A 12353-nucleotide genomic window follows, 5' to 3' on the forward strand; every position below is an offset into this window, starting at 1 on the left:
TATCAGCTATGTGACTTCACCTCAGTAAACAACTTATTTTAGAACCTAATATCTATTTCAAAGGTATTGCGAGAGTTGGATGAGATTATATGCTCAAAAACATGGGGTAGTTTCTGGCTCAGAGTAGGTATATAAATGCAGGATTACATCAACAGTCTTTCAATATCATCCCCACATTTTAATGCTTCTTCCCTAATTCCATACTGCTTAAACATATCTTTAAACTCTACACAATCTTGACTGTTCTTTTAACCTTCAGCTAGAAACACTAGTTCACAATGATTATTTCCATTCTAAAAATATTATTCATGTTCAATGTTGGGTTTTTTATTGTGCTTCTTTAATTTTCCAGTGCTTCATGAGCTTTTTTCAAAATGCCTACAACATGTAAAGCATCTTCCCACAGGCCAACACAAGCGGTTTCTCATGTATTAATTTCACAATTACTGAGCACCAAGCAACGTACCCAGTACTAGGCTAGCTCCCAAGCACAGGGAGGAGCACACGCAGACACAGCTCTGCACTCGAGGGAAGCACAGGCTAGCAGGGAAGACAGTCACACAAACAGATGGACGGTTAACAACTAGGAGCGTTCTGAAGGAAAGGAACGTGCTGTTGAAGAAGAGCAGTACAGACTAAACTAATGCAGTTTGAGGGGCTCAGTAAAAGATTTTCCTAAGGATGCAATATTTGGTCTGAGCTTGACAGATGAATATAAATTAATTACACATTTCCAGGTAAAGAAAACAGAACATATAAAGGTGCTTTGATGCACAGCACAGGGCCCTTTGAGGAAATTAAATAGTGTGGCTGGAGAAGGAAGAGGCTGGGGAAAGACTCAAGGGAAATAAGACCAGAGATTCAGGCAGGAGTCTGAAGAGGAGAGACCTGAGGTCAGCAGAACTACGGAGAAAAACACCAAGTGTCTGAAGCCACAGAGAGCCAGGAGTCCAAAGCAGCGCTTGTAAGATAAGTGGCAGATGCGATGACCAGCAGGACCATGGCTGATACTTAACAGGGGCAATTATGTTGGACACACAAAAGGAATACTGTCACCGCCAAATTCTTTCCAAATTTATCTGGGAGAAGAAATTGAATAGAGCAAAGCTGTCTATTTTAATTACCTCCAGGTGTCTCCTATGATTACTGCACTGAAAGCAGAATTACAGTATCCTTACATCTTTCCCACCTAACTTCCCGTGGGCCTGAAAGAATCAGAAGGTAAACCCACAATCTTTGGCAGTATCCATGTCAACTTCCAATACTAACTCTAACGCACGCCTCCCTCTGTAAGGAAAAGCAAAGGCAGAAACATCACCAGACATAACGCATAAAAAGCAGGCTCGGGAACCAGAAATGGATCCTAAGAAAGAGTTACAAAGTGACAGGGGGATGTGTTCAAACATTTCTAACTTGTATTATTAATCAGATTCAAGATCAAGAAATCATGAAAAGGAAACTCTATACTCATAACTTACATAAAAACTGAACCTTGGATAAAGTTTTCCCATTCTTTTCATGTAAAACTATACTGCTATCCTGCTTATCATAAAGCGGTGAATGGAAGCAAATGTGGCAACAGTATCTATGATTCATCTCTCATTTGTAACTCATTATAAATTTACAAAACACTCCCTCTTAAAACTTACATGATTAGCTTCTTATAATTTTTATAGTTTGCATCTATTTGAGACCATACAGTTAGCTTCTTACAGCTTTCATTTTTGCATCTATATTTGCTTTGCCTGTCATTTTCAATCATGTAACTTTGAGAAACCATGCCAACTTGATGCCCATATTTTCCTCACAATTAAAAGCAGGCCTTAAAAGATTGTGATAAGTTGTAGTCCAACTCTTACTAAAAAACCAGCCTTTTTAGTATAGCTTCCTGGTTGGTTATTTTTTCTCATTTCTTTATTATTCAGGTTCTGTTTTCCCTGTCACCATCAGTTCTATTAGTAAAACGTCTCTATTTAATCTCTGATCCACACACAAAGGTATATTCTTTGGCAGTATTAATCTACATTCTCATAAAGCGGAACTGGCATTCAGGATTGAAAGAAGGAATAAAACTATGAATTAGATGTTAAAATTCATTTCCTATAGAATCATATTTAAATAATCAATTAAGGAAAAATTCTACAGTGATAGAGTCGTATGCATGCTTGTTACCAGTATCTCCAAGTTCATACAAGAGGAAACCATCCACTGTAAGATAATTCTGAAACCTCTCCCTGCTGATCCAAGATGACAGATCACCATCTTCATACTCTTAAAAACAAAACAAAGTTGATAAATTGTACTGTAAATACGCCTTTAAAATGTTTATGATGTTCTAACCTAGCAATATGCATAACATGCCTGACAGAGGAACATAAGCTTAAATTTAAAAATTTTATTTTTAGGAATCTAATCTAAGCAAACAATCAGATACACAAAAGGATTAATGCATAAAGCAATTCTTCACTACAGCATCGTTAAACACAGCAAAAAGATAAATTAAAATAAAGGAAATAATTGAAATATTCTAAACATGAAGTAATTTAAATAATTATGGTACATATGGAAGAAGATCGTTTATAGATTTTTTAAAAAATTGTAATAATTAAGTGGTAAAGCAGGTTACAAAACAATATTACAGCATGACTGTAACTTCATAAAAAATTATGAAAAAAACTGAGAGAATGATAAAATGAAGGCATATATATTCCTACTAAAGGGTTATCCTGGGTTGATAGTTATCCTCGGATGATGGCATTACAGGTAATTTTTCATTAGAATTGTTTTGCTCTTCTCTATTTTATGACATTTTTACCTCAGTTTACAACCCTCTCTCATATGTAAAACTAACACAAACACACATATAAAGCCATAGTATTTTAGCCAAAAGTAATCAAATACTTCTGCTAAGTAGCTAGAAAATATTTATAATATCCAAGAGAAATAGTATGTCTTGATTAGAAACATAATTCTGAAGTAATTCTGAAAAATTATTACAACTGCATGAAAAAGAAGCTGACTAAAAGCCTACCAACATGTCTGGTTGAAGACTGGATTTTACTGATTTCTTGAAAGATGTGCTTTTTCTGTCACTTGCATTGCTAAACAAAACATTTTCAAGTTACCAAACCTATAAAATAAGTGATATAATGCAAATTTGAAAGTATTTATGGATTTGGATTTACAAATTAGAAAGACAAACACAAAACCAGAAGTTGAGATTATTGGCTACACTCTCCACTCGAGGTCAAAAGTAAATTTTCTAATGATGGTACAAAGGTGATAAATCTTAAACTCACTGGAAAATAAACTACCCTCCTGAGCCCCTACCTCAATGCTTCTACACTTAGTAACTACTAAACATTAGAAAAAAGATTCAAAGGAAACCCTGTGGCGTATGTGAAGCCTTGGAGCTTGTTCTAAGTACTGACAGGTGCACATTAGAAAATGCCGACCTTTACGACAGCTGTAGATGCTTAACAGGTGACTCCTGTCTTTCTTACTGACAAGCCACCACATTTGAGGAGCGGCACGTTCTTATTCTGCTTAACCAATACATTTAAGTCTAAACAGATATGATCAGGTTTTTTCCAAAAAGAAATCAAGTGGCTCTCTGAGTTGTTAAGAAACTCAGAATAGAACTAGAACAAGAGGTTTGAAAGCTGAAGCTTGATTATACCACTGACTGTTTTAACTTGGAAAAAAAATCTCTTTAGTCCTGTTTCTTTATTAGTAAAATAGTAAGAATACTGATCTCAAAGGATTGTTGTAATCATCAAATAAGACAATATACACTAGGTGCTTATCATACTAGGAGTGTCATAATCAAAGAGCATGTGGCTGGAATCCGTGCAGGTATGCATTATTTTCCTTCTCCTATTTTCATATATGCAAATTTCACTTAACTTCCTTTTTAAGTCCAATGTCTAATACAGACATTCAACAAATATTCAAAGAATGAATGAGTGAGTGAATGAATGAGCAATGAACGAACCTGCGACTTAATTACACATCTATCTCCTTATCTAACATCCCTTAGTTCTCTCCTTTGTAACCTCAGGATATTCATCTATCTGCCTTGCTACCTACCTCATAGCTTATGGGGAGGATAAAATGAAAATATCAAGTTAAGTATATAGTTTCTGCTATATAAAACAGAGCAAATAAATGGAAGTAGTTATACTATAGCAAGAAATAAAATTCAGTCCTCACATTTATTTAAAGATACTGAAAATACAAGATTTTAGAAATGCTTTGTCTTCAAACATGACTGTCAAAACAATTAACATGTTCCTTTTATTAAAATGAAACAACCAAAATATCCTTTTATTAGATCTTCTTCTATTCATTAGAACTATTGAAGTAATTCAAACCCTACAGCTTTCAAGTAGTTCTTCTTTCTTTTCTGATATAAAACAACAACACTCTAGAATGTTTCTGCAGTGAATAAAATGTTCCACATCTGTGCTCTCCAACACGGTAACCAAAAGCCACACGAGACCACTGAGCATTTGAAATGTAACTGGTGAGAAGGGGACACTGAATTTATTTTGTTAAACTGTACTTCAGAATGTCACCAGGACTGCTATGAGGCAGGACTCTGCATTGACTTTTGATTTTGAGTGGCTGTGTAGTGTCCAATGATGTCGAGTTTCACTGTTTCCCGTAAAATTTAAAACATGTCCTGGTGCCCCTGTGAGTTTGCTGCACTGCCCTGAGGTACCTCAGAGCATAGTCTGGGAACTGTGGGAGTAGATAATGCCAAGGAATTGTTAGTTTTGTCATAAGAGCATGTGGTTATCTAAAAAGAAAGAAGTCCACACTTCTTAAGAGATGTATAATGAAGATGTAGTGAGAGATGCATAATGAAGCATACAGTGATGAAATGCCACTGAGATTTGCTTTAAAATACTTGAACAAAGAAAAAACTCACTGAAGCAAATGTGGTTAAACCTAGCTAACCGCCTAACCTGGGTGATGGGTATGTACGGCGGGTTTTATTATTTTAGCATTTTCTTTACAATGATGTATGTTTGATATAACAAAAATATCTTAAACATACACCAAGTATTTGCTTCAACGAAGCAGTGTTGAATAGCAGGTGAGTGGTTACTGCTGTCAGGGAGAGAAAGATGGAGCTGGTAAAGAATATATTGGGACATCACCACTATTGAAGATATTTTCTTTCTTTACCTTTCTGTGTGTCTGAAATGTTAAGTCTTTTTAAAAATTAATTTAGAATAGTTTAAAGTAATGTATAAAAATTGCATAGGGTTCACTTCTCAAAAACGCAAATGACCTGATTAAAAAAAAAATTCATTGTAAGCAAAACTCAGAATGAAAGAACACTAGATGGAAAAACTAAAGTTAAAGGGTAAGAAAACCCCATCATTCATTCAACTAATGGGAATTGTACGCAGTAGCTGCGTTTACTAAATTTTTCACCAACATTTAAGTCTTACAATAGACACAGCATTTTAAGATGTTTTATAGGAGTTAAAACTTTGGAACTTACCATCATAAACAAAGTAAGTTTCATCTTTGAAAACAAGCACAGCAGGCATCTCTTTCAGTGTCACATACTGAAAAATAAAAAGTATAAATAACTTTTATCATCACAAAAATTTCAAGGGGTTGGCCTGGTGGCATAGTGGTTAAGTTCATGCACTCCACTTTAGTGGCCAGGGGTTTGTGGGTTTGGATCCCAGGCACAGACCTACACACTGCTCATCAGGCCAGCTGTGGCAACCCACATACAAAACAAAGGAAGACTGGCACAGATGTTAGCTCAGTGACAACGTTCCTCAAACAAAAAGAGGAAGACTGGCAAAGGATGTTAGCTCAGGGCCAATCTTCCTCACCAAAAAAAAAATTTCAATTGGTAGCTGTGATTTCAAAAGTATTGGAAGATACCAGAAAAAAACCACAACAATAACAAAATTGTTACAAAAAGTTAAAAAGAGCACAATCAATCTCAAACTTATCCAAGGATTAGGTCTGCTATCTCTTTATACATCCTCTGGATGTGCCCTGTTTGCTATGATGAAAACCATGGAATATTCTCAGAGTTGATAACATACCAAAGATATCAAGGGAGGCAACGGATAAAAGGCACTCTGAAGTGGCAGAAGAACAGGGGGTACAGTATCAGTCAGCACAGGTAGGTGCGAGTCCTTCCCTCCCTACTCCTGGGCTGCGTGACAATGAGTCCATCACTTTACCTGGGGATTCAGCCTCGCCCTCTGTACAAGGACACTGCGCCCCCACCTCACAGGGAGTCAGACCCATTAACACACATGAGAGCAGGTTTACACTGTAAACTGCTCTATACACGGGAACTCACAATGGTAATTAGTTACAAGGGATTCATTCAGGAGGTACCTGCTTCTTATACCTGTGTTGTAATTATTTCAAAGTAGTAAAATTATAGTAGAGAAATCAGTATCAGAGCAGAAGAGATATAGTTTGGGTAAACCACAGAATTATTACACGAGTGTGGTAATACTGAAAGCAACAACAAATAAACAGATCAGTAGATAACTAATAAAATAAAAATGACAACAATAAAATAAAAACACAGTTGTCCTGAAAAGATTAAAAAGTGGGGCAGCAGGGGCCAGCCCAGCAGTGCAGCAGTTAAATTCCCACGTTTCACTTCGGCAGCCTGGGGTTTGCTGGTTCGGATCCCAGGTGTGGACCTACACACTGCTTGTCAAGCCATGCTGTGGCAGGCATCCCACATATAAAGTACGGGAAGATGGGCATAGATGTTAGCTCAGGGCCAATCTTCCTCAGCAAAAAGAGGAGGAGTCGTGGTAGATGTTAGCTCAGGGTTAATCTTCCACAAAATAAATAAATAAAAAGTGGGGGAGGCATATCTCAGGTAGCACAGAACGATCTGGTTACATTACTAGTAAAACTTGGTACAGCACCATGAAAACAACTATTTTCAGGGCAGTGGTAAAGCTCTCAGGTGAGGTTCTATCATCAAGTATGCCTAGATTCATCTGCTCTTGGCAACTCTTCCACAAAGGTGCTTCAGAAGGATTTTTTAACCTTCAGCATCTCTCTCTTTCAAGAATATCCCTGAGTGGACCACACTATAACCTTACTAAATAGCTGAAACCTGGCAGCCTCTATTTCTACAAATTCTGAATCTCTTCTCCCCTTTCCTGGGGTTCCTTTAAACTCACTATCTTATATTACAGTTATTTGTCTAAATGCCAATCTTCTCCATTCATCTTTAAGTATCCTGAAGTCAGAAATTGTCTTAATTTATCTTTACATCCCCTTGTTACACTTACTGCGTTTTTCATAAATACTACTTGTAAAGCTAAGGAAGTTTTTGCATGACCAAACATTAAAATTCAAAATATGAGAACACAAAATCATGGGCTTTGTCCTTATTTGAGAATTTTCTATGAGAGAAAAAAATCCCCATATTATTCTTAAATAACTATTATCCTCCCAGCAGACTTCTGCAACCACATACTCAGAACTAAGAAGGAGATGACAAATAATGATATTTGCCAAAATAATTAAAGAATGCTTAAAGAAATTAGTTGAGAAGGCTAATAATAAAAATAATACATAATAACTAGGAAGTAGGCCCATGTAGCAGATGCTGTTTGTGCCCGCCCAGATGTCCTGGGTTCTTGGATTTTGACCTAAGACATCCCATCCTTATATGAGGACTGAGATGGTGTCTGGGCCCAGAACGCAGCAAACCCTCTGGTGCACTCCAAATGAAACTGCTCGGAAAGTTTCGCCGATGAGAGTGCAGTATACATACCCACCTCTAATACGAAAACGTGGTCCACTGGACTTAGGAGACAAAAGTGGATTAAGAGTTCTAGTTCTACTCCATTATAGGCCTTTAAATCACATTAAGATAACATTCCAGAATAGTGGTTCATAACTTTTTGGGGCATCCGTTGAGAATCTGATGTCAAGTATGGCTCTTCTTCTATTCCCTCCCCATCAAAAGTAATGCACATACACAGAATACTGCAAAATAACTTCCTACACAAACTAAGTAAACCTAAATGAGTTTAGGCTCACCAGAAATTATCTGCGATTCCCCAAGGAGCTGAAAATCATTTTAGAATAATTTTATATGATAAACATCCATGTACATTTGCAGGAGCATTAAACACATACTCTAGGCAACTGCGTAATCTTCTTCAAATATTTAACCATTAACAAACATTGAACAAAAAAGTAATCAAATGCGTAATATGACATACCTTTGTGAAAAACACTTGTTTCAATTTTTTATAACTTAGACTGATTAAAAAGAAAAACCTCCCTTGATTTATTTCATATTTCAAAGCCTTCAGCTACCACCAAATTTTTCAGGTCCCCTTCTCAGTAAAACTCTTCTGAAGAGAAGTCTATACTTGTGGGCTCCAATTTCCTACCTGCATTCTCAAATGACAACGAGGCACCTGTCCCCATTATGCTCAAACTGTTTCTCTTAAAATCACCAACAACCTCCATGTGGGCAAATAACATGGTTACTGTCCCCTTTTCATCTTGATCACTTCGCAAGCCTCTTACACAAACCGCCACTCCTTTTGTAAACACTTTTTTATCTTTCCACTCATCTTGTTTTCCTACTTCTCATTTTCCTTTGCTGCCTTTAGTCCTGGGCCTTCTTATTTCTTTATAAATTTGCATCCCATGTCTAAGAATTTTCTCTGTACAGCCTTAACTCTAGACCCCTATATCCAACTGCATATTTGATGCTTGGACTTGGATGTCTAATACAGTGAATCAAATTAAAATGAACAATTCAAAATTCTTGATCACTCCCCCACTCCCCAACTTGTTCCTTCCACAATATTCCCAAGCTCATGAATAACACCACCATCTATCCAGTTATTCAAATCAAAAACCCAGGTGTCATACTTGATTCATCCCTTTCCTCCATATCAGCAAGCTCAAATAATTCTATCTCCAAACGCAATAATTCTTTCACTTCTCCCCATTTCTCTTACTAACCTCCAAGCTCAAACTTCCTACATTACTTCAAAAGTTCAACTGTTCTCTCTGGATCCACTCTCATCTCTATCCAATTCATTCTGTGCTTAGCAGAGAGTAATGTCCTTAAAATGAACATGACACCAAGTCCAACCCACCATATGCATGGCCATGACCTGCAAGGCCTCCACTGGCCTCTGTCTACCTCCTACTTGCTTTCTCACTGCATTAGAGCCACACTGGCCTACTACACTGTTCCTCAAATATACCACGCATGTTCTCATCCTGGGCATTTGTAGCATCTGTTCCATTTCTGATTTACTCTGGCCACAGATCTTTCCGTGGCTCCTTCATATCACGTAATTCAAATATTTTCTTCTCAGACAGACATATCTTTATCAACCAAGCTAGAGCAGCCATTCCACCTCTAAATGTCCCTACTATCACATTACTCTTTTATTTTTTTTCATAGCAGTTATGATATCCTATTTATTGATATGTTTACTGAGGATCACTATCTCAGTCTGAGGACCCAACAGAAGACCTCCCCTGCAACACTAAAATTCAGTCTACTTCCTCCACCCACGAGAATGTAAGCACTATCCTATCAGGATTCTGATGACCTTGCTTGTCTTCAATTATCCAGGACTTAAAACAGTGCGCAGAACATGATTAGAGGATAAGAAGTAGTTGTTTAATTTTTATATATATATATTTTATTATTAATACATATTACACATATTATAATATATATTACTTAATCCACTATTTATAAACCAATTTAGGGTTTGAGGTATCACTTCTCACTACAGCTTTTAAAGAGAAAAAAACCACTAAGGTAATAATCATAATCCCTAAATGCTATGAATCTAGTGATATCTGCTTATTAACAATAGGCAAGCTGGTACCAGCAGCAAAGAGTTAATGTGTTTACTGTTTCCAGACATATCACAGTAAATAAATCTGACAGATAAAATCAGCAAATAATTTAAAAAATGAAATTAAGTCATTAAAATCCAATTTTAAATATTACCTCAGGAACCACTTCTTCTGAGGCAGAGAAGAAGTATGTATATACAATTAATTCTGAAGCAGCATCTATGTATTTCTCCTGTGAAGACACAAACAGAAAAAAAGTGACTTTCAAGTATCAAGTAAGATCAAGTCACTCCTCATTAAACACTCACAGCAAGTAGTATTATCACTAAGTAGCATCAGCACGATTTGCTGCCTTGAGTCCTTTTTTGTGAAAAGATGGAACATAAGCAAATGAAATAAATTGTGTCTATGGCAAAAGGCCATTGTAACTAAGTGTTTCTATACTCCTTTAAGTGAAGTTCATTAAGTTCAATATAAGCTCAATTCATATTTATTCATTTAATTTGATGATTATAGGAAGAGATATGTGATACGCACACACACCTACATAAACTAATCTTAAGACAATGATGTTTTGCCTTTAAAAAGTTTACACTCAAATTGCATTTTGCAGCCTCAAAAGCTCAAAACACTAAAAAGCAATACAACATTTAAATAACCAGATCAATAAGAGAAGAAATACTAAGGCAGGCAACATCTATCCACTTTTTACTCACTTCCGTTTCACGAAGGCAAACACCATAAAGACTATATAAGAAAGGATTTTTATTATAAAAATACTTAGATTGAACTAAAGTGTTTCCAATAAGAGTGAAGAAATTTTGAGTTTTTGGTGAAGTTTTGGCTATAGAGATTATTAAATTACGATACACCTGCATTTGCAGAGTAAAAAAATAAAATCATTTGATACCTTCAAAGGTGACTCTCCACCTATATAAACGAAAAATACACGATGTCTCTTCTGCACATGTTCAAACATTTGCTGACTTGGAAGTGGCCGAATCAGAGCCCTGTTTGAAAACAAAACAAACAAGCAAACTTGCAACTGAACTAAAGATAGTACACGATTTATTCCTATTTATATGATAGCCTACCATGTCTAAAGTTATAAAGTTTTAATGTTGCATTAACTGCATTTTAAGTGTATCACCCAATATATATAAATCTAATAAAACTATAGCCCCTGATCACTATTATATCCATATAATAAAAATATAGTACCCACAATTTAATTATTAGTTTAAAAAATAAGTTTCAAATACATCCCTTTAGAGAGTACCTTAGCCAATATTTTGACAGGCAAAAACAGAACTATAATCCATTTAGAATCCTCAAATCAAAACAAAACAATCCATATGAGAATTATTTTTTTCTTCCTTCCAAAAGATCATTCACATAAACACACTATGAAATACTATCCCAGGAGTTTATAACACTATGTTAAGAATATTTATGTATTACTCTGTCCATTTAAACGTGATAAAGTTTTAAAATACCCTATAGAGGTTAAAACCTAAAATGTTTCATAAGTATGTTGTTCTTTTCAGAAAAAATAAAATGGAAAACAGTAGTCGTAACAGTCCATAAGAACCTCACAAAGAGCAAACAAATCGCAACAAAGAGTTTTACTCCACAGGCATATTTTAAGCCAAACAGACTGAGAAACGAAGTACATCAAAGGCTACTATAAAACACACCACTTACACAATATTACCAAAAAACTAAAAGAACAGGTAGCCTTCTTTTAAATGTGGTCTATATTATCAGACGTTTACTCCATCAAATTTGCAAAAAGAACAAAACATACTTTGCAAAGGCAAAAATATTTTCAAAATGCACAATTCTTTAAACGCATTGCATCACTCTACTCTGGCCTCTATTCAATATTCCGTAATTAACTGGTAAGTGATGCAACTCCAGAACTGACTCTGCAACTTCACTTGCTACAGTCACCCCTAGTTACATCACGAGAGTTGTCTGAGACTTAAACTAAAACTCAATTAAAAATTGCCAAAACATAAAGACGAATCTAGGTCATGGGGAATAACGCACACCCCACTAGCAATCCCCTCATATAAAGTTATCTCAAAATTTATTTATTCACAAAGCAAATAAAGAAAATGAAATATGCAATGAGAAAATACAGTAAAAATTACATTAATAAGCTTTGTAAACTTTAATATATAAAGATTATTCCTATTCTGTGCCTGTTCTCAAATAATTTAAGCTGGATAGTAGCATGCCACCCAACAAATCCACCCCGATATTTCAATGTACCTTAAAGCTAGTTAAAGCTATCAATATACCCTGTAAAGCTCATAAGTGCCTGTACTTTCAAAGTCAACACAGGTTAAGCCACGTTGATAAATTTTCTCTTCAAGAAGTTCCACATAATCACACTAAATAAGCATCAACTTTCTTTAGTTCCCAGCAAGACGTACATTAAAAAACATCACCACATTCAAACTGACAGGAAATGCTTACGGAAGAAT

The 12353-nt window shown here is 35.7% G+C and overlaps 1 protein-coding gene across 1 annotated transcript in view; it reads right to left on the reverse strand.

Annotated features, from left to right (window-relative positions):
- The window catches only part of TMX3 (thioredoxin related transmembrane protein 3), a 43938-nt gene that overhangs the window by 12891 nt on the left and 18694 nt on the right, over window positions 1-12353 (reverse strand). The window contains exons 7-10 of the mRNA XM_001492986.6: window positions 10772-10871; window positions 10016-10093; window positions 5516-5582; window positions 2173-2271 (exon numbers count right to left, since the gene is read on the reverse strand). Of these exons, the coding sequence (XP_001493036.2) occupies window positions 2173-2271; window positions 5516-5582; window positions 10016-10093; window positions 10772-10871 (344 nt within the window). The remainder of the gene's footprint in view (window positions 1-2172; window positions 2272-5515; window positions 5583-10015; window positions 10094-10771; window positions 10872-12353) is intronic.

The sequence above is a fragment of the Equus caballus genome, chromosome 8, assembly GCF_041296265.1.
Source record: "Equus caballus isolate H_3958 breed thoroughbred chromosome 8, TB-T2T, whole genome shotgun sequence".
Classification (NCBI taxonomy): Eukaryota; Metazoa; Chordata; class Mammalia; order Perissodactyla; family Equidae; genus Equus; species Equus caballus.